The 24231-nt window shown below is 40.7% G+C and overlaps 1 protein-coding gene across 2 annotated transcripts in view; it reads right to left on the bottom strand.

Annotated features, from left to right (window-relative positions):
* dym (dymeclin) overlaps positions 1-24231 on the bottom strand; it is a 78669-nt gene that overhangs the window by 34855 nt on the left and 19583 nt on the right. For both annotated transcript variants that reach the window (XM_074618515.1, XM_074618516.1), the window contains exons 9-14: positions 12682-12867; positions 12046-12224; positions 9866-9991; positions 9608-9721; positions 9188-9282; positions 3694-3793 (exon numbers count right to left, since the gene is read on the bottom strand). In XM_074618515.1, coding sequence (XP_074474616.1) covers positions 3694-3793; positions 9188-9282; positions 9608-9721; positions 9866-9991; positions 12046-12224; positions 12682-12867 — 800 coding nt within the window. The remainder of the gene's footprint in view (positions 1-3693; positions 3794-9187; positions 9283-9607; positions 9722-9865; positions 9992-12045; positions 12225-12681; positions 12868-24231) is intronic.

Genomic DNA, 24231 nt, shown 5'->3' with positions numbered 1-24231 from the left:
AAATTCACTGCTGCATAACGGGTCAGTTCTGTTGTTTCTTTTAGTCTTTTATGAAATGATCTGATCAGTTGAGCAGAATACACACAAGTAACTTCCTGGTCACACAAATCAGACGCATTAAATATCAAAATCAGATTCAGTCCGTGGCCTGTTTTTTCATTTCCTGTTTTTGACTTGATCTATGATCAAAGTACGAAAAACAAGCTGTTATTTTTTTTGTTTGGGATTGTGTTGGATTCATAAATGAATAACGACATAACATTTTTTTTTTTCATTTTCCGATTTTGGATTCCCAACTGAATATGAAAAGAACAAATGATACACAGATTCAGAATCAAGAGTCAGATATTTTTTTGTAATTGATTAATTGTTAAAGTCCTTTTCAAAATAAGTAAACATGCCAACAATTCTTTAGTTTCCAGCTTCTCAATTGTAAGGATTAACTGATTCCCTTTGTTTGTGTGATAGTAAACTGAATAACTCTAAGTTTGTGGAGTGTTGCTTTGATGTCACGTTAGTCTCTGGGAAATGGTAGTGGCAATTTTTCACCATTTTCTGACATTTTACAGAACAAACAATGAATAAATGAGTTATGAAAACACAGATCAACTGATGATGAAAATGAATTCTTAGTCGCAGCCCTGCTGATCAGGCCTACATTTGAAACCCTCTGTACATATGCCATACTCCAATACTTTGGGACAGCGGTGGTAAGAACAAAATGTTAATGTTAGCATCCTAATATGCTCAAAACTACACATCGGGGCTGTAGTCAAGACCAACTTAATCAAGTCTAAGACCAGGTCCAGTCGAGTCTGAGTCAAGACCGAGTCCAGAGCAAATTGAGTCTTGTTCAACACCATAAGAGGCAATAGTGTCTTTCACCCATTCACACACACATTTATACACTGATGGCAGAGACTGCCAACCTGCCTATCAGGATCTAATCTAAATACTAGAATAATCTTAATTCATGGCCAGGAACAACTTGACCAGTTCTCAATAGCCAAGAATTTCAAATCCAACAAGACACGAGATCCAAGACAAGCGCCAAGATCTCAAAAAAAGTTGCCTCGAGACCGGACTTGAGGCCGAGACCGGAATTGAATACTATAGCCACGGGACAAATTAAAATATGTACAATATTACAATGAATTCATCCTGAGGTCCCCCAACCTTCTGAACCTTCCAGACTTTACCAAACATCAGAAACACCACTGACTATGACCACGATGTTTACTACCAAATACGTGTGAAAAGCTGATTGTGCACTCTTGCACTCTGTTTTCCAAGACACAATTAGGGTGAATCTATATCTGGAGGGTGTGTGGGTGTGTGTGTGTGTGTGTGTGTGTGTGTGTGTGTGTGTGTGTGGGGGCATTGTTCAGAAGGCAAACAATACAATATGTTCCTTTTAATCAAGAATCAAGCAATGAAGCTAAAAGTTGACTTCTAGCTGTGAACAGGAAGCCACGGGAACTCTTGTAGACATGGGAACCAATGTCACATTGAGTTAGTATAGTCTAAGCTCAAGGATAAACAGCGGTATCAGAAAAAGTGACCAGTTCGGTCTTAAAAGTCTATGACCCAGACTGGATGTCAGACGCTTTTCTAGGAAAAAAAACCCTCGTAAAAAATTCCCATGAAATAATCCGACTGGAAATGTGCCTCGTGCCCTTGAGCAACACGCTGGAACTGTTGTGTGGTCGACGTCACACTTTGACCTCTAGCTGTGTATGCGTGTATTTGTCTTATTAATGTTGTCACTATTATTTTATTCACTCTGACTGCACTCTCTGTATGGAAAGCAGCTGGCTGGACTGATATCTTTAACAGAGGAGATTTAATCAAGGCAAAGTAATCTGTCTTTATGTTTTTCTTTTCCATTTTCAGTCACATGTAGTGGGCGTTTATGCATGCGTGTAAATAAAACAGAGCATTAAAACAAGCCCTGGAGGAAGGAAGCATCAAAACAAAGCTGGATAATTGCACTGTATATGTTTTCATGTGTGTTTATGTGTGTGCATAGACGTCTGTTTGTGAGGGGGCCTCATCAGACAGGCGCTACATGGTTGAAGGAGCACTCAAAAACACTCACGTTTCCACAACACCTAAGGGCATCTATGGGGACCTCCTAATATATCTCCAACCCCCAAACACACAAATATGTTTACGCACACACACACTTATCTAGGACCAAGCTAATCTAATAAGACAGCCAGACTGAGCCGTGTACAGACGGACCTGAAGGCAGAAGTGCCTGAACACAAATACAGTGAATAGTCAACAGAGTGTACTCAGGTGTGGTGTACTAACAAGATCCATAGATACTTGATTGCATTGGGACAACATCATTTTAAATGTATTGGTTTAAGCTGTGCCACTTAGTCAACTGCTGTGATGCTGTTAAAGATTTCAATTTCAGAAAAACACTGATGTTTCAGAGAAATTTCAGTATCACTTTGGCGCCACTGCGAATGACAGATTTTAACATCCAATTTTTATAAACGCTCAATACTTTCATCTAATATTATTCTACAAGTGGAGACTCCTTTTGGGTGTGTGTGTGGGATGTGAGCTGGAAAAGTAATGAGAAGAAGACAAAAGGGTTGGAGCAGACTGTGACTCGATGCCGGACCTGCAGCAACAGGCCTTACATTTAAATTGAGAATGTAGAAACAGAATCAAACTGTGCACCCCGCATCCTCAAATGAATCCCAGTGAGAACCTAAACTGGTTGATATTAACTGGTGCCGGGAGCAAAATGTGGAGTTGTCTCAGTCTTTTACAGCAGACTAAGACAGACATACAAAAACATTTGAAAATCCATCACAGAGGAGATGCTACAAAGCGGCAGAAGATATTGTGTTTGTCTACTTTAACAATATCAAATGATGCTGACAGCAACAGCTGAGAAATACATGGGCTATCTGATGAACTGAACATGTTGATGGTGACAATTTTGAATTTAAATACTACGATGATTGCTTGTTTTTATAAAATGTTAGGGTAAAAATAGTAAGAGGGTTACTTTGCATGAGAACATCAGTACCACTGTCACATCTGTATGCTAAATGCTCATGTGTATGCTCACCCGGTAGCCGCATGGAGGGAGACCTGCACCGGTGTGCATGTGCTGCCGGAAGTTTCACTTTGGGTGCATTACGACGAGGCGTTATCAATCCACTCGACGAGGGCGGCTTCAACCACAGGTGCTTTCACCGTGCACATTCATTTTTCATTCAGAGACAATTACTTTCTTTTTCCCGTTATGATTTCAATGTGTATGCAACCTCAGGTATCCAGCCAGAAAGCAGATGGTCCGCGAGGCAAAGTATCAAGGGAATAAAGTAAAGTTCAAAACAAAAATTAAACTAACGTTAGTGTAACGTAGTTTTAAAATGTTTTTACATATGTCGTCATGTATGAAAAGACCCATGAAGGCGAATAAGCGCATTTCCCAAAATCGTGAACTATTTCTTTAAGACAAATTTGGGGCTACTACCGATTTATCCAGCCCGGTCGCACGAAATGACGTGACACGAATATGACACGATAATGCACGAGGCAAAAGCATGTAATGAGAACGCACTTCGTGCTTTAGGCGTGTCAGAGCGAGAGAGCGAGAGAGAGCGAGAGCGAGAGCGAGAGCGAGAGCGAGAGCGAGAGAGAGAGAGAGAGAGTGTTACTCACATAGTCGGGCAAGGCTGTGTTGTCTCCCTCTCTGCCTCTCAGAGACTGTGTTGCCTGCTCCAAAACCTTGTTGTGCTTTTTGGAAAGCAAAGCAAACAAACTGCAGGAGAGAGAGAAATGGAGATAGAGAGGGGGGGAAAGGAGTGAGAGCATTAACGACAGATGAATGATACACCAAATACACAGTCGTCATTTGGCACATGTTGACCAGTAATTCATGTCTTTACTCAGCTTAACTGAAGAGAGAGGCCTTTCTTTAAGATGGATTATTATTAGAGACGGGCCTGTTTTGCTTTCTAAATGAGGCCTTTAAAATAATGAATAATAATTAGTTTTGGAAAAACAAAATAATCATGAAATTGGCAGGAGACAGCTTTAGAAATTATGTGTCAAAATATGAAACATTACGCTTCATTTACAATCAGAACTCCAGTATTTATACATGTGTGTGTTTGTTGCCCTTGTAGTTGACAGTCTGCCATTTGACCCACAAGTTAGCTGATTTGCTTGCCCTTATTGTGTGTGTGTACAGTTGTCTGGATGGGACTGCATGATTGAATGTGATGGCTGGACGCGGACATACAGCACATCAAGAGTCCTAAAGTATGCTTGACCGACCTTGGGTAGCCATAGGGTGGGTCAATACATACACGTCATTAATGGCACAGTGTTGACGCCACAGTAAACTTTCTTTAAAGTAACTTTTTGAGTAGCGCCTGAGCAAAGAACAATTCGCTGTCACTTTGAGTTATTTTTAACTTTAAAACCCCCCCCCATTAAAAATAAATTTAAAAAACATGTTCTACTATATTGGTTGTCTAAAAATTCTATATTTTTCTCTTGTTAACATCTTATCTATAACATGGTCTTAATTCTCAAAGACTCATATTGTATTCATTGAGGTGTTTATCATCATAACCTGACCTTCTGCTTTAATTACAACTTTTTAATAGTCTTCCCAAGACCCCCAAGGCTGTTGAATGTTTAATTCTTGTGTCAATCAAGGAAAAAAATGCAGAATAAATTAAATTCAATGACAGGAAAGGGCTAGGGGAAACTCTGATGCAGAGCTCAGCTAAGCCCCTTAGAGCTACACCTGTCCGTCTGTCAGCACTGGAAAACACACACACACACACACAACATCTCTCAGCATTCTTTCTGCAGGCTAATTGGCTAAATGATAGCTGGATAGAGACATCTGAGCAGCTATCAGGAGGTCTACTTGTTATCTACAGACCTTATGTCAAAGGCCCTGTTAGACATGACTACTTAATGGGACCTGTTGTACTATCTAGTCGAGACCACCGACCAAGTTCCACCTGGGACGTTTGCTCACAATAAAGCACTTTGACTAGTTGCTCCGCCACGTCCCTCATCTGGGCCGAGGCAGTGACGGACACGGCCCGGGAAACGGCAACACAGAATGATTTCCACATTTGGCCTGATCCCAAAATCAGTTATGAGGCCAAAGTAACGACAGACGAGGTCCCCCCCCCCCCCCCCCACGACTCACTAAAGATGTAAAGGTGCTCTGTCTCTACCAGTTCAAAGGATCCTTTTTTTTATGTGGACACACACAGTGTGTGGTCTGGTGCTGTTCATATAAATCTGTATATGGACATTTGTATATATGTTTACACATTCATTTTAAGGTTTGACTATTCAAAATTTGAAAAGTTTCCATTAAAATGCTGCTCAAGCTTTGATACAATCAATCACATTTATCCAAGAAAACATAAGATGAAGATTACATAATCTCTCGTGGAAAAAGTAACTGAAATTTCATGCCGTTTCATTGCTGCTGCTCACCACAAATTGCATTTGTGTTCTTTAAATTAACTACTGTAATATGTCTCCTCTTTTCCATGTGTACTTTGTTGTGTTTTATCAGCTCCTATGGTGACAGAGAGGGGGGGTGTCAAGGGCCCTCGTCTGGACTCAAACAAGGGGGGGTTGCAGTTATGTGTGTCCTCAACACCCTAGTTGTATTTGTTCTTTATTTGTTGAGCCTTCCGGTGCAGTGGAGGCATGCAATTTCCTACGAATGTCTAGCAACAGGTGTCAATTTCCGCATGTTACATGCATAAAGTCTTTTCAAAATAAACTTCTTTCACAGGAAACTACTTAGTTAGGTTTAGGAAAAGATCGTAGTTTGGGTTGAAATAACTACGGAAGTGGCGTTACTTAAATACGTAAGTTACGTGACAAAATAAATCAATGTTAACTTCTGGATTCACACCGGATACAAACAGTGACCTCCTGGGCGAAAGTCCGGAGCTTTTGGACTCACCCATCCACCCCGACCTCCTCCCTACTCAGCGTTTGTCGCTCCTTGTCTACATTGACTACAGCTGAAACGGTCAAATAGTAGATTATTCGATCGATAGGAAATTAACAGGTCAGTATTTTGATATTTAATTCGTAATTCTAGTCATTTTTAAGCAACAATTAAGGCTCCAACTTCTCAAACGTGAATATTTTCATCAGAGTGTCGGTCAGACATTGATCAACCAAACAATGGAGAGAGTAACTGGTGGTTTAATGGGATACGTGTGTGGTGACAGAGGAGACTGTAGATATGGAGGACAGAAGAACAATGCTCCAAAACGGAAATATTGATTGTGAGAGAAGATGAAAATAATAAGGAAAGATGCAGGGTGGTGGTGGTGGAGACAATTCAAAGCCACTGCTGCCTGTAAACAAACAGCAGAGTTCAGCACCGCCTGGCAGACATTTGGAAATTCCTGGCAGGAAATCCCCTTTATCTAGCCAGCAAGTTTAGCCCAACCCTGGCCATCATAGTCATCATCATTATCATTATCATCAGACATGGAGTCACTTGCTCTACATCACTCCAGGACGGACGTGTGCACATTCACAGACAAGTGTTCCTCTCTGACTCAAAGCACCAGAGAATCACAGATACGGAGAGAGAGCCAGGCAGCCGGATAAGAGGATCCTTGAGTGTGCGTACATTTGCACGTCTTCAGGGAAAGGAAACACTCCTTCCTGTGTGTCTTGAGTTCATGAATGACTTGATGTGTGTGCGCGGTTTGGCCCTTGTCCTCTCACGTCATCTGTCTCCTCATAGGCCAAATTCTTTCACTCAGTCACCTCGTGTTATATAATGTTTCTTCTCTACAACATTCTCTCAATATTTCATGTCTTAGTCTCCACTATCAAGTTACTATAAGAATCATTCAAATGAATGAGTGTGCTTGTGTGTGAATTAGAACTTCTACCCTTCCGCCCCACTCTTTGGGCAATTGCTGTCTCTCTTGTGCCGTCTTTGCTTGCCTCACACAGATGAAAATTGTGTCCAAGCCTGACACTTAAAGCTTCAGTAGGCAACAATTTTTTGACATCATTTGGCAAAAATTCCATAATAAGCTTTCAGCATATTGTAATTCAAGTGTTCTGAGAGATAACTAGACTTCTGCTCCTCCTCATGGCTCTGTTTTCAGGCTTTAAAAAAATCTACGCAGCCGTATTTGATCGTTTGGTCGGAGTTCGCGAGTGATTGACAGCCGGCTCTCATAGACGGAAGCTGGACGGCAGACTCCAGACTCTGATTGGTTGGTTTCCAGTCTGTGAAATCTTGCAGACGCCATTAGGAGCACCAGAGGACACAAAGGCACATGATTTTTTAAATCATATTTGCTCCATTTCTACCCACTGCAGCTTTAACTTGAAGCAGCAATTGAAACAGTTGAAATACACGCCAGCTAAGTGTGATATATTATACACTACTTGTGCTGTTATGAAACTACACAAATGTCAGAAAGCACGTTGTCTGCTGTGCAATAGCTCTAGTTTGGGCAGACTTTACCCACATGCACGCTCTGAGGAAGGCCTCTGGCTGAAGCACATTTACTGCTTTGATGGTGTGCCACCCGTTTCTACTCTACTAACTGATTTATATTGTGGAGCACCAAGTTTCTCTCTCTGGGATGCACACTGTGTCTTTTTTATTCAAATTGTCCGCCAGAAAGGAAGCACATTCAGCACAGTTTAGAGTTAGTAGGGGTCGGAGATATGACGATGCTACGAGACAATGTTGTCTACGGTCAAACATGTTGCCGTACCATTTAAACGGGGGTAGTATTTTTTTTATCATACATTGTTGGAAATGTTGCAAGTCAAAGAGCAGGACTTGTTTTGTATGCATTTTGGATAATTGTGATGGAATGACTTATTTCTATTTTGATTTTGTGTTATTTAAAGGAACAATGTGTAACATTTCAGGGGATCTATTAGCAGAAATGGAATACAATATTCAAAAATATGTTTTCATTTGTGTATAATCACCTGAAACTAAGTGTGTTTTCGTTATAATGAGCCCTTCATATCTACATAGGGAGGGGGTCCTCTACATGGAGCCATGTTGCTCTGCCATGTTTCTACAGAACGGACAAACCAAACTCTGTGCTCTAGAGAGAGCATTTTGTGTTTTTACGTTAACTGAAGGCCACCGTAGTTCTACGACACGCTTGTGAAACTGTGGTAATTTGAGCCGCAGAGTGTAAAACCGTGGTACCGCCAGCTGCCGTCTGACTTACGTTGCTCATAAAGTGGTATTATTATGGTAAGGATGACCTCTGAGCGAGGCGTTACCACGGTTTTGCACTCAGCGGCTCACGTTACCGCAGTCTTGGTAAGGGAGGAGTGAGCGTAGGGGTACTCAGTTGGTTGCAATCTGGAACCACACCACTAGATGTCACCAAATCCTTCACACTGTACCTTTAATTCACTGAATTAGCCAAAAACAGGCATCCCTGTCTGGTTATTTTATCTGGTAACAGTTCCTCAATTTATCATATCAAAATATGGCATCAATTGTGATATAAAATTCGATATACTGAGGAATTCATCCATATCAACCATCCCTAGTTGGAGGATATAAAGACTGTCAAATATATAAGTCAAAATCCAGATTCTACTTTAAAAGTAATAATCTTGAAGATTTTCATTTAAATAAATGTCTGTTAAGTCACTATCTATCTATCTATCTATCTATCTATCTATCTATCTATCTATCGATCGATCGATCGATCGAAGCCCTTGCATTTGCAGTATTACAAATTGGGTGTCTGTGGTGATATTCCCAGGAAAAATCACAAGCGGCGCCCACTGTTTGGATCTCTGGGAAGTGAGATCCAAAAACACACCTGCAGTTACCGCTTATCGTCAAGGGTGCCGCAAAGAGAACGAAATGTAGATCTTCCGAATTCTAATTTAAACCGCTAAAGATAACACATTCAATGTCAAACAGGGAAAATAAGAACATAATAAAAATAGACTTGGTCACTTATATACTCTTACTTTTTGTCTCAAGCCAATTTTAATATTCTCCCAAAGTAGAAATTTGCTAGAACAAGACGAGAGCTGGAATAGGTCGTATAGAAAATGGATGGATCTATCAATTAACATATTCTATCATCCTCTCTTCTGCTTTGTCTGCTATGTCATTCATACACCTACAGTATGTCCTCACCTGATGATGCGCTGGGCAGCGTACTGGTGGAGACAACGAAACTGGGCGGACATGTTGGCAAGTGCAGCGAGACAGTTGGTGTGGAGGTACTTATCCTGGAGAGGATGCACACACAAACATACACGTTACCTGATGTTACTGCTAAACTGTAAATTACTTAGTACTGTTTGCTTTTCAAATGCATAAACTTCCAACCGTTTAAAACAAGTTGGGAAGAAAGCAACGTTATGTAATGTCATAGATAGCCTAGTAGTTCATTCTCAGCTACAGGAAAATAGGAGAATGTTGACACAAGACACAAGATTTTCCAGGATATTTTACTTTTCTATGTATTTTCAATGACTGGAAAATTGTTTTCCAGGTTTTCCAGGATGCGTGGGAACCTGTGTGTGTGTGTGTGTGAATACGTGTTAAACCTACCCTTGTCCGTGTCATGTTGAATTGGATGGTGCGGATGACCACCAAGATGAACAAACTGCCAAGTGAGATCTCTGTCAGTGTTCTCTCTGTGTACCATGTGACGTTCTTCAATACCTGCGAGAGGCAGAGAGACACACAGAAATGAGACATAACTGTTGAAAACATCAGGAATTATTTACAAGTATTTCAGCTATTGCGAGAAAAGCAAGGTTGCGGTGGCAAAATGCCTGAACAACACGCATTAAACTGTCTACCCACCACCTCGTGGATGGAGCGGTTGAAGGCGTCGTCCTCTGTGAGGATGAGGAGGATAATGAGGGCCATGTAGACGTGATGAGAATTTCTGTCTTCCACGTGGTAAAGAATCTCGAGGATGGGCAACACCTGAGAGGGAGAGTGGGAGAGCGAGGAGGAAGTGTGTAGGGGTAGTCGCAGAAATGACATTCATTAAATCCTCGTTACAAGATTTCACAATCAAACAGCCTGAGGGGACAAAAATGGAAATATCAACCTTGCAACAGATGCAACTGAAAAGCTGAATACCTGTACTACAAAGCATAAGGTATGCCCAAACAAAAATGTATTCTTTGTATTATTCTATTCAGGGAAAGGAAGCGGTTGTTGTTGTTGTTGTTGTTGTTAAAGCTTAAACTACCAACGAGCCCAATACAATCATATTATTACTACATAAAGCCATGTTACTATAGCAGTGTTACCACCTGTGGTGCACATCCTCCCGATCTTCCTGGGAGACTCCTGTTTTTCATTGCCCTCTCCCGCATTTCTCCCAATTTATGACGAATTTTCACACTTTTTTCCCCTTTTCGATATCACAACCCGTTTCTGGCACTGTACAGCCTGTATAAGCCATAAGCACCTACTGTTCCCCCCCCCCCCGGACGGCAATAGAGCTACTCCAAATGTCGTTTCCTGGTAGAAGAGAGCTGCTCGCGACACAACGCAGTTTGAGCTGCGCTCGCCGCTGGGTTCAGTGCGAGTCACAACATGCAAAGTTGGGCTTTGTTCGACACAGTGAAAAGACGTCCTGGCGCAAGCCATTGGAAATAATGAGTTTCAGAGTGCAGTGGTGTCGTTGTCTGAAAAGGCCTTCAGTGAGTGAGAGGCGGAGAGAGAAATGGAGAGTAAGCTACTTAGAGAAAGACATACTGAAGCAGTGGCAAAAAATGAACGAAGGAATGAATGAATACTGACGAATATTAGTTTTTGCCAGAGATTCACGCCAGAGGGGTGAATTATTCTATATTCTTTCCTGAATTAAAAGTAAAATTAAAAGTATTTAAGATAGAAATGCTCTTGTAGTCTACTTATTATTTTCATTCTTTAAAAAGACACCAGAATGCAGGAAACAAAGTCTCTGAAACTCAAATTCTTCAGGGGGGATGCTTTGGTTCACTATTTTTGAGGTCTCAGGTTGGCGAGTACGGTGGTGCAAACTGAGTACCACATAAAAGAGACAACATAACAGTAAAAGCAGCACTGCGGATGCTAGTTGAGAAGACATTTACATCATTTACTAATCCATGGCTGCCAACCTATAGGTGGAGGCAGATGTTCTATTCAGGAGTATGCAAAACAGATGGTAAAAGTGATCCGCTAATGACAACAGTGTTGCAAAAGATTTAATTCACACAATCATACTGTCGGATTGAAAGCAGTTAGTTGCTAGCATGGTGAGCGATGAACCCACACAGATGCAGCGTTAGCTCATTATGCTGTCGTGCCGCGGTGTTTTATTGTGGCTAGACTCATTAGGAGCCCCCCTACATAATACTCTCAGTCTAGATCTGCTAATGATGATGTTTTATAATAGCTGATATAACACAGAAAGGTCACACTGATAGACGGAAAAGAATTTAATTAACCTGTAGTTTAAAAAATATGATTGGAATTTAAAGTCATTTTCCTGCACTTTATGATTGCCGTGAATTTGCAATTAGTTTAGATGCCGAGTCTTTTTAAACTCCTACTTCCACTCCTATCCGATAAAACCAAATTATTTAGCGTTGCGCTGTGTGACAGAGCCTCATATGTGATAGCCTGCCATGCTCATATGTGATACCATCTGACATGCTGAGCTTAAGATTGATTTTCATTCACTAAATGCCTCAGTACATTCACTCTGCTGTAAGGAATAACTGGCAACTGTCCCACATGGACAGAATAGCACCAGCTGCCACTGCATACATCCTCACTGTTTACTGAGCCGTAGCTTTGGTCCTACATGAAACAGTTTCATGGCCATACCCATGTGTCTAAGAAGGGACTGCATAATGTGTTTTTGTTGAGGATTACCCAATCACACAGTGTTCTTTGCTTTAGCCTTGACAATAAACTAGACACAAAACGTCAGATTGAGACAGGACTAATGATGCATGCGTGTAAATTAACAACTGTCTTCATTGCCGTCCTATACCCACCAGATTGTCCATGTCGGTTCTGGAGAGCATGTACGTCCTCATGTTGGTGTTCTGGTGGAGGAGGGTGTACAGTAGAAGTGTGGCCTGGTCAGAGCGCTGCTGCTCACACAGCGCCGTGTACAGACTGTTGAAATTGATCTGGAAAGTGTGAGGTTGCTCCATGGACAGCGACGACGTGTCTACATGGGCAGAAGTGAATATTGTCAGGATTATCACATTATTATCAGGACTTTCGAGAAATATTCTCATTTAATTGTTATTTATACAACGCTTGCATTTAATAGATCACACTTAATAGATCCTACTTTTCAGCATTTTGTATTTACGTATTTACACTGTGGTATATATTATATGTGTCTGATACACATAATTGTACATATTTCTTATATTTCTAAATTCTTATTTTTATTATTTAATTATATTTCTCAACATATTGTACGTAATATGTACATAATTCACATGTTACATACTCCTTTATTTCTATTTTCTTACATTTCTGTGCTTTTATATAAGAGCGGGATCAATAAAGTATTTCTGATTCTGATTATTATTTTATCACATTACTTCATCACCCTCTGGTACATGTCATACACATGAGCAATTCTCAAACATGTACAATGGATTAAAAATAAACACCTTGTGTGTTTCTGAAACACGTGATAGCCTGGCGGTATGGGTTGGGCCAGTCGGGCCCGTCCGTCAGATTGGCCAGGACCAGCAGTAACAGAAGGCTCTGATTGGACAAAGGTAAGGGGTTGTGCTCCTGCTCTATCCCGGCTTTGCTGCCAGCTCCACCTAACGTGAAGACACTCCACAGCCCACCTGGAGACACACAAAGAGTACACAGATAAAAATAGATACACACAAACACGTACATATACACAAAACATGTCTTGTGTTTCTTTCCATTACTTTTTTTTTTTTTGCTGTATCATTATACATGAATTATATTTCTGGTGGGTTCATGCATTTTTGCTAATGTTGGCCATTTTTTTCCAGTGTATGTTACATTCAAAGCAAAAACTCAGTTCTGTTAAGTTATTTTAATTAATTACATTTTTATATCGACTACAGTTGTTTTAAAGGTGCAGTGTGTAGGATCTGGTGGCATCTAGCGGTGAGGTAGCAGATTGCAACCAACTGAAACTTCTCCCGTGTGCCAAGCGTGTTGGAGAGCGACGATGGCCGACGCAAAACCATGAAAACGCGAATGGCCCTATCTAGAGCAAGTGTTTATTTTGTCCGTTCTGGGCTACTGTAGAAACATGGCGGCCGGCTCCGTGGGTCGTGTCTAGAAGGTAACCCGCGAGTTGGGGAAATTCTCACGAGGTGGTTAAGGTTAGGCATTGATCATGAATAGTTAAGGTTAGGATATGTCGTCGGGCAGCGAGTCTCACGAGAGTTTTTGCAGATTTCAGATCAGATTTTCACAATTTGCAGGTTACCTTCTAGACACGACCATCTCCGTGAAGAGGACCAGCTTTGTAGGTATTAACGGCTCATTCTGAGGTAACAAAAACACAATGATTCCTAGTTTCAAGTGATTTATACATTAAAGAAAACATACTTATTAATATTGTATTCCATTTCTACCAATAGATCCCCCTAAATGTTACACACTGGTGCTTTAAGTACAGAAACAATATTTCCTGCCCATCTTCTCTAACACACCTGTTTTAAAAGTTTTTAATGGATTAGCTCCACAATACATTACCGACCTGCTAACTCCATATTCTGCCCCTATAGGTCAGTCACGTCATCCTCACAACAACTCCTCTCAATCCCTCACTCATGCCTCGTAACCAGAGAGCTTTTTTCTGTTGCTGCTCCGAGGCTCTGGAATCGCCTCCCCGTCCCACATTAAGTCCTGTTCCACCATTTACAATTTAAAAATCTAAATTAAATTTAGTAAAAAAAAAAAAATGATTGGCACAAAAGGTATAGTACATCAGTACAAAGGGATATATTTTCGCAACATTGTCATCCTAGATTCATATTCCTCAAACCAAGGCACCTCTTTGATGTGATTGAGATAGCGTGGTACACATGGAAGATTTGGTAAATTAAACATGGAATTAAATTAAGTAATCACTGTGACAGTGAAGAAGAAAAACAGATAAATAAATAGAAAACATAGAATAAAAGATAAATATAAATAAATAAAAATAAAATTGTTGCTTGAGGCTTCCCCATGGCAGTCCCCTCTTAACTTATTTCTAACATCCTCTTACTGCTTTTTAATCTGTTGTTGGTTTTATCCTATTTCTCTTAACTTCCCATTTTATTTCATCTCTCTATTATTGATTTATTGTATACCAATATGCATTATTGTCTTTTATTTCTTTAATTATGTATACCTGTACTGAGACAGATCCTAACCCATCTGCCTCAACTGGAGAGAACTCCTGTTGTTTCTAAATGTGCTGTATAAATAAACTGACTTTACTTGACTTGGTGTTCTCCAGGTTGGGTGGATGGGATCTGTGCTGGACCCAGTAATGAAGAGCAGTCAGGTTGTGTATATCAACCTTTTTATAGAAAGCACGAAAGTATTCTCCCAACTTGCAGCTCTTTAACCGCTTTACGCTTTCACTGGGAAGTGAATGCAAAAGAGTATGTGCAGTCAGACTGATGTAATCAAGGCCAAAACGAGCACAATGGAGTCACGCACGATGGTTTGCAGCACCTGAAATTTGAAACAACATAGACGGCGCCACAGAACAAAGAGAAACTGGAACGACTGGCCAACTGGAGTGGGGCTCGTTTTTCTTGCTGGGGGATGAGAGGGAGCTGAATTTCCTACAGAGCCGCAGAAGTGCTGGTGCTTTCAGGCGTCACGAGAAGCACGGGAAGCATGAGCACCAAGGTACACAGATGTCAGTCTCTGGCTCCTGCACGTCTAGCCACACTGAATGCACGAACCAAGCACTAGTGAGCGACAGTGGGAGTGTGTCGCAGGTCCAAGTTACTGAATTTGAGGAGCAGCCCAGGGGATTTGTTGCCATCTAGTGGCGAAGGGTGGAAGAGAACAGTGTTGCCAGATCAGATTGACAGATTCCAGCCCAATCACAACTTAAAACCTGCCCAACTCAATGACAAACAGAACAGCCCAAATCATAACTTTGCCAGAAACCTGTGTAAAACCATAAAAACATTATATGCTCGATAGAAAACATCACAAGCATACAAAGCTTCATATCTGCATCAAATAACCAAAGATACAATGTTAGATAAATAAGCTATCGCAAACCCACAAAGAGTGCAACCAAATATACAAATTACCATGTCAAGGTAAGTAAGTCCTCCGTTATCCCTAACCACGACTGAATACAACTCATGTCAATCAAGTATTTCTCAATTAAATGAGTCACTAATATGAGTAAGTGGACACAACGAAGTTTATTGAATTTTGTAGCTGTATTTTTGACCATAAAATTATTTTTGTGAATGCTTGTTTGGTAATATTTAGGGCTATCAATCGATTAAAATATTTAATCGTGATTAATTGCATGATTGTCCATAGTTAATCACGATTATTTATCTGTTCAAAATGTACCTTAAAAGGGAGATTTGTCAAGTATTTAATACTCTTATCAACATGGGAGTGGGCAAATATGCTGCTTTATGCAAATGTATGTATATATTTATTATTGGAAATCAATTAACAACACAAAACAATGACACATATTGTCCAGAAACCCTCACAGGTACTGCATTTAGCATAAAACTATTCTCAAATCATAACATGGCAAACTGCAGCCCAACAGACAACAACAGCTGTCAGTGTGTCAGTTTGATGACTTGACTATGACTTGCCCCAAACTGCATGTGATTATCATAAAGTGAGCATGTCTGTAAAGGGGAGACTCGTGGGTACCCATAGAACCCATTTATCATTCACATATCTTGAGGTCAGAGGTCAAGGGACCCCTTTGAAAATGGTCATGCCAGTTTTTCCTCGCCAAGATTTAGCGTAAGTTTGGAACGTTATTTAGCTTCCTTCTTGACTAGCTAGTATGACATGGTTGGTACCGATGGATTTATTAGGTTTTTTCTAGTTTCAAATGATGCCAGTATCCTAAAAATCTGAATTTGCGTTAATGCGTTAAAGAAATTAGTGGCGTTAAAACAAATTACTGTAAAAGCGTTATTATGGCGTTAACTTTGACAGCCATAGTGATATTGTTTTCACAGTATTTTCAAAACCATATGTTGACAAAAGCAGCTCAAATTTCATCTACCAGCCCGACACTATTTTTCCCAGCCCAACTGAATGAAAAGTAGCCCAATTGGGCGGAAACCAGCCCACTCTGGCAACACTGGAAGAGCAGATCAATTCATCTGACCGATCCATCCAACTATGACACGCTAACATCCTCAGTCCACTCGGTTACTGAACCAAAGAAGATCAAGTCAAGCGAACAAGGAGACATTAGTTCAAAACATTACAGGGGTGACATGCTTCATGTGCGCTGACATCCCGCTGCATTAAAAGATTAACTCGAGGAGAAAATGGGAGGTCACATCCCAGTGGCCTCTTCTTGTACTGTTTAGAAAGGAAGGAGGCAGAACAAAGGAACAACTTGTGACTGTTTAAAAAACTTTGACCGGTTTCAACCTCACAGGGACTTCATCAATTAGGCATGACAAACTCCCCTGCCTAAGGGTTGCATTGGAACAACTTGTGACTGTAAAATTCTCAGGAACATGCATGGTTTATAAGTTGGTTTGCCCTTAATGGCTAGTAAAGAGCTACACCGACACTGAGTCTGACTTTGTGTGTTTACACGTGTTCGCAATTCCGGTGAGGAGGGTAATGGATTTGCTTATATTTGAGCAAAAGGACATCAACAAACTGCGTCCACAACAAAAAGAAATCCCCCGGAGAGAAATGACATCATTTCTCTCCACACACGATACTCTTCTGTGCTTCTCCAGCTCAGAACGAGGAGTGAGTGTGAGAGAAAACAAGATCTTGAGAGAGAGAGAGAGAGAGAGAGAGAGAGAGAGCGAGAGAGCGAGAGAGCGAGAGAGCGAGAGAGCGAGAGAGCGAGAGAGCGAGAGAGCGAGAGAGAGAGAGAGAGAGAGAGAGAGAGAGAGAGAGAGAGAGAGAGAGAGAGAGAGAGAGAGAGAGGGCCAAGTTGTGACGAAGCCCTGTTCATCTCATCACTGGCACCACAGTGACTAGCCGAACAGTGTCAGAGAGCCCGGTCTGGCAGCCACATTTCCTGCACTCTCGCACACACACTTTATTACTCTCTCACACACACACTCACAGAGCTCTATTTTACCTTAGTGGGTGCTGTTTGTTATCCGTCTGGCTCGGTTCCCTCGGCCTGTCTGCCTGCCCACCACATAAACCCAATAATGCTACACTGCTTAGGCCCGCTCCGGCCCTGGCCGGCCGCCCAGTGGAAAAAGAGGAGGAGGACGTGAAGAGGAGGAAAGGGAAGGAGAAAGTTAGGAAAAGAGAAGGTCACACACGGACACGGAGGCTGGCACGCTGAGATCAGAATCTGGGCTTCAGGACTCGGGGGCAGTGAAGGCATCCTACTGTGAGACACGCAACACAACTACACCCCACAAAGTCTGACTTTACTTCAGCCTGTATCCACAACATCTCTGAGAACTCTTCATGACCTACGATCCATTAAAACAGGCTCAATAACAGACTATAATACAAGATTCTGGAGCAAAAGATGAGCTTTTAATGTCTGACTAAGCCTTGGTTTTAGGACAGAAGGCTGTCTTACATAACGACCACCACCAACAGACACGACTGCTGGCACAAAGTCAACTTCTATATTCAAATATCATCACACAGTCAAATATCTGCAGTCTTTCCAAATATTCGGACGCAGGCTGTAAACCATCCCTTCTAAATCCACATGTCCCCCCTGACATGACCCAGCACCAAATCCAGATTCATACCAGGGGTATCATCAAACACACACCCCCCAGTGAGGCACTTAATGGTGCCGCTGTTATTACACTGTTGATTGGGGGAATATCATTACCTTACTTTCCTTAAAAAATGCTGCAGGGCTTCTTATTTTCAGTCTGAATTAAAGCTTCACTAGTTTTTGGCGTCATTGGGCAAAAATTCCATAACAACATTTAAGCATATTGTAATTCAAGTGTTCTGAGAGAAAACTAAACTTCTGCACCTCCTCATGGCTCTGTTTTCAGGCTTTAAAAAAAAAAAGAAATCTAGCCCGTGACGGTAGACATTGACCAATCACAGGTCATTTCAGAGAGAGAGAGAGAGCGTTCCTATTGGCTGTGCTCCGGCTGGTGGGCGGTGCTTGGTATTTCCTCAACTTGATCTCAACATGGCTGCCGGGTCACAAATTTCCCATTTTACAGCTAAACAGTACACTACAAGATGATTCTGAAAACATTTAAGGAGAGAAATAGGCATTACAGTAACAGAATATTGATTCATATTTGATCAGCGCTGCCTAATTTGACCGTTTGGTCGGAGTTTGTGAGTGATTGACAGCCGGCTCTCATAGATGGAAGCTGGACGGCAGACTCCAGATCAGCTCTTACTGGTTAACTTAAAATCAAATTTATTAAATCTTAATACAGCTCAGTTATCTAATAAGTAAACACCTAAATGCCTTTCTTTTTTGGGGAATTTAAATCCATACCTACAAAGCTTCTCCTAGCCTACCAAGAGTAAAAAAAAAAACAAGACCATGTGGCTAAATGCTAACAAAAACATGCTCCCAATGACAAAGCTCACATTCTGATGTTTAGCAGGAATTATGTTTACCATGATCACCATCTTAGTTAGGTTGATAATTAGCAATAAACACAAAGTACAACTGAGGCTGACGGGAATGTCATTAGTTTGATTTACGACTAAAACGCCTGTAAATAATTGGATGAATTCAATTTTTGACCTGATGATGGTGTTAGATGAAAAGTCTGAGGATCACCAAAGTCATTAAGATACATCATCTGGGAGACATTAATGTCTGGACAAATGAGTGAAAGCCTCGACTTACTGGTGGCACTGAAGGAAAAGTCAGGGGTTCAAAATTTAATCGTTTTTTTTCAAAATGGTATTTGAGATATTTCAGTCTGGACCAAAGTTGTGGACCGACAGACTAACATTACCATCTATCATGGCTAAAATACTCTATATACATCACCAGTACATATAAATCACCAAAAGAGACTCATCTCTGTGGAACAGGATAAAAAAACCTGCATTTCCAAGTTCACTTGTGCCACATGGAGCATACGCTTGAACATCATCAGTGGCCTATGGAAACACTAACGCAGGAAGAGCTGAGAACAAACCTTTCAGTGCAGACAGAGATGTGAACGCCTGGCGAACAGAGACGGACAGAATGTGCTACTTACATATTTACTTGCATAGCAGCAGTGAATGAAATATGACATCAGGGCTTCAGGCCAATGCCTCGGCCAAGCACGCAGATACACACACAAGTACGCCAAACTCGTGATGATTATCCAAAAAATGTACTTGGGGAAACATGCTGTACAGACAATAAACAAACACACTATTCTGATAATCTCACACAAATGAAAAAATATGCTCAAAGCACTTTCATCCAATCCAAACTCCTTCTGACAAAAACATATAAAACATATGAAAACATTCCACAGACTCCGAATCATAATAAAGAGCTTGGGCTAAAATGTTAAATGAATCTCTTTAATACCCTTTCCCAGTGTGACCAGCATATTTTCTGTTAAGTGTGCTATACTAATGAGGACCTGACCCACATACATGTAGATATAACAAGGTGTCTGTGTTTGTTGGGCTGTTAGCAGTTAACAATAGAGCAGACTGGGACCACCGCCCTTGGACTATAAGAGGAGCAGAGGTGCTTTAAACCTCTCTACGGAAGCAATGTGAAACATGAGGATTGCACAGGAAATATTGTCATGTGTATCTGCTTGTAGTCAGACTGATGGCTCAAATAGTATTGCGTGTGTTTGAGAGAGAGCATTAAAAGTTACAGGAAATAGCACATGGGAGAGGAGAGGAGCGTAGAATAGAGCAGAATAGAGGAGGGGGAAGGGGAGGGGAGTCATGGAGCGAAATTGGTCTCAAAATATGTATTAAATGATCTACAAATGAAAAATGTAATTTACAAATGTGTCCAACGATTTGTGTTTTAATTTTGGGTACTTCGCAAATGCGTGTTCCAATCTACACACAAATACCAATAATTTTGAACACATGTGAAACAGATTTACAACACACACGCACACATCACAGCCTGAAGAAATATTTCGATTTTACGTACAGATTTTTAGCTTCAACTTCACAGATCAAGTCAATTTTATTTTTTATAGCCCAAAATCACAAATCACAAATTTGCCTCAGGGGGCTTAGACTAGATCTGATCATTGTCACTTTTGAAAAGCTTCCTGCGTGTGCACGGGTCGCCTGATATGCACGGATCAGGTTACATCGTCTCCTTGCTGTTACATCACGATTTTTTTATTTTTTTTTAAATTAGACATTATAGCTCGTCACCTCTTGATTAGAACATATAATTTACCGACTATATACTCAATATAGTAGCCTATAAATGTAAATATATGGTTTAAATAAGCTACTGCCGGTGGACTTGTTCTTCTACTGGGAAAACAGCATACAGAATACAATAAGTAGTAAGTAAGAGTCGAGTAGAGTCAAAGCAAGTTAAATAGAGAAGAGGAGAGTGGAGAGTAGAGTATAGTAGAATAAAGGAGACTGGATGAGAGGAGAGGGAAAAAGAGGAGAACAAAGTAGAGTATAGTAGAGTATAGTAGAGCAGTGGAGAATAGAGGAGAGCAGAGGAACGTAAGAGACCAAGAAATAAATATATATATATATATATATATATATATATATATATATACACACACACAGCGGGTAAAATAAGTATTGAACACGTCACCATTTTTCTCAGTAAATATATTTCCAAAGGTGCTAGTGACATGCCATTTTCACCAGATGTTGGTAACAACCCAAGTAATCTATACATACAAAGAAACCAAAACAAATAAGTTCAGAAATTAAGTTATGTGTAATAATATGAAATGACACAGCGAAAAAGTATTGAACACATGAAGAAAAGGAGGTGCAAAAAGGCATGGAAAGCCGAGACAACTGTTGAAATCTATCAGTAATTAGAAAGCAATCCGGCCCCTTGTCAGTGCAAATTAATATCAGCTGGTTCAGTCCCAACTGATGGCCTATAAAAAGGTGTCTCATTACCAAGGTGTCACACAAGAAACATCTCATGATGGGTAAAAGCAAAGAGCTCTCTCAAGACCTTCGCAACCTTGTTGTTGCACACATACTGATGGCATTGGCTACAGACGCATTTCTAAACTTCTGAATGTTCCAGTGAGCACTGTTGGGGCCATAATTCGGAAGTGGGAAGAACATCATTTCACCATAAACTGGCCACAACCAAGTGCTCCTCGCAAGATTTCTGACAGAGGAGTGAAAGAATTATCAGAAGAGTTGTCCAAGAGCCAAGGACCACTTGTGGAGAGCTTCAGAAAGACCTGGAATTAGCAGGTACAATTGTTTCAAAGAAATCAATAAGTAATGCACTCAACCGCCATGGACTGTATGCACGCTCACCACGCAAGACTCCATTGCTGAAGAAAAAGCATGTTGAAGCTCCTTTAAAGTTTGCTGCACAACATTTGGACAAGCCTGTGAAATACTGGGAGAATATAGTCTGGTCAGATGAGAGCAAAATTGAACTCTTTGGATGCCATAATACACACCATGTTTGGAGAACAAATGGTACTGCACATCACCCTAAATACACCATACCAACAGTGAAGTTTGGAGATGGGAACATCATGGTGTGGGGCTGCTTTTCAGCATACAGTACTGGCAAACTTCACATAATTGAAGGCAGGATGAATGGAAAAATGTACCGGGACATTCTTGATAAAAATCTGCTGCCATCTACCAGGATGATGAAGATGAAACGAGGGTGGACATTTCAGCAAGACAATGATCCCAAACACACAGCCAAGGAAACTCTCAATTGGTTTCAGAGAAAGAAAATAAAGCTGCTAAAATGGCCCAGCCAATCACCTGACTTGAATCCAATTGAAAATCTATGGAAAGAACTGAAGATCAGAGTTCATAGAAGAGGCCCACGGAACCTTCAAGATCTGAAGACTGTTTGTTTGGAAGAATGGGCCAAAATCACACCTGAGCAATGCATACGACTAGTTTCTCCATACAGGAGGCGTCTTGAAGCTGTCATTACCAACAAAGGCTTTTGTACAAAGTATTAAATAAATATCAGTAAGCGTGTTCAATACTTTTTCCCTGTGTCATTTCACACTATTACACATAACTTTATTTCTGAACTTATTTGTTTTGGTTTCTTTGTATGTATAGATTACTTGGGTTGTTACCAACATCTGGTGAAAATTTCATGTCAACAGCACCTTTGGAAATATATTTACTGAGAAAAATGTGTTTTATCAAGTCCAAAGTCAACGCAGCCGTCTACCAGGAAATTTTAGAGCACTTCATGGTTCCGTCTGCTGACAAGCTTTATGGAGATGCCGATTTCCTATTCCAGCAGGACTTAGCACCTGCCCATAGTGCCAAAACTACTACTAACTGGTTTGCTGACCATGATATTACTCTGCTTGATTGGCCAGCCAACTCGCCTAACCTGAAGCCCATAGAGAACCTACGGGGTATTGTCAAGAGGAAGATGAGGAACATCCAACCCAACAATACAGATGAGCTGAAGACCGCTATCAAAGCAAACTGGGCTTCAATAACGCCTCAGAAGTGCCACAGGCTGATTGCCTTCATGCCACGCCGCATTGATGCAGTAATTCATGCATTAATTCACTCAATACTAAGTATTGAGTGAATAAATGCACATACTTTTCAGAAGTTGGACATTTCTGTATTGTAAATCCCTTTTTTGATTGATCTTATGAAATATTCTAATATTTTGAGATACCTTTTTCTTTCTTTTTTGAGCTGTAGGCTGTAATTATCGAAATTAAAATGAAAAAATGCCTGAAACATTTTAGTTTATGTGTAATGAGTCTATAATATATTATATTTTCACTTTCTTAAATAACTGACGAAGAATATTGAACTTTTTCGTGATATTCTAATTTTTTGAGCTGCACCTGTATATATAGCAGGAAAAAAAATATTGCAATGTCAGTTTTTTTTTTTTAATTTGTAGATTAACAGGGATGTAGCACAGCCTAGAAGTGAAAACAGTGCTCTGTTTATTGTAATGTGAAAGTGCAATAAAATATATGTTGTCGCTAAAATCAATAAATAATCGTGATAATTGATAAATAATCGTGATCTCAATATTGATCAAAATAAACGTGATTATCATTTTGGCCGTAATCGTGCAAACCCTGGAGGAGAGGAGAGTAGAGAAGAGTAGAGTACAGAGAAGAGGAGAATGGATGAGAGGAGAGGGAAGGAGAGGAGAATAAAGTAAAGTAGAGTGGAGTAGAGTAGAGGAGAATAGACCACGTAAGAGTCTAGTCAAGTCGAACAGAGGAGAAGAGAATAGTGGAGAGGAGAGGAATGTAGAGTGGAGTAGAGTAAGTAAAAATCGAGGAGAGTTAAGTTGAATAGAGAAGGTGAGAGAGTAGAGTAGAATAGAGGAGAATATATGAGACGAGAGTAGAGGAAGAGGAAAAGGAGAGGAGAGGAGAGGAGAGGAGTTGTGCGTTGCCAGTCTGGGTGATAATCCCCCTGCAGACTCCCGTTCAGACTCAGACAGCAGAGTGTGTAAAAGCAAGAGAGGAAGAGACATCCTATCCACCCACACATTAACATGGCGACGGAAATGAAGCACTGCCTTGCTTTGCCAATGACCAGTGCTTATTTCTGGGGGAAAGTCCAGACCGTCTATGAATGGAAGCGTGGAAGCATGAATGATTTTACATGCTACTGACATGAGGATGGGTTCTATAAAAAGCGAGGTCATGTAAAGGAAGTTGTGGTGGTGTAGTGTAGACCAGAGCACTGTATGTGGATTCACAGACTTCATATAGTGTGTGTTAAAGGTTTAGGTCCTCCTGTTAGACCTTCACTGCTTGGTAAATGCATGCTAAAGAAATTCAAACTGATATTTACTGTTACTACAAAACAACACCGGTGCACACACCCATCGTCAACATCCAAATTAA

This window comes from Sebastes fasciatus, chromosome 19 (assembly GCF_043250625.1).
Source record: "Sebastes fasciatus isolate fSebFas1 chromosome 19, fSebFas1.pri, whole genome shotgun sequence".
Lineage (NCBI taxonomy): Eukaryota > Metazoa > Chordata > Actinopteri > Perciformes > Sebastidae > Sebastes > Sebastes fasciatus.
Note: the sequence above shows the minus strand (reverse complement) of the source record. Positions and strands in the feature narration are given on the sequence as shown.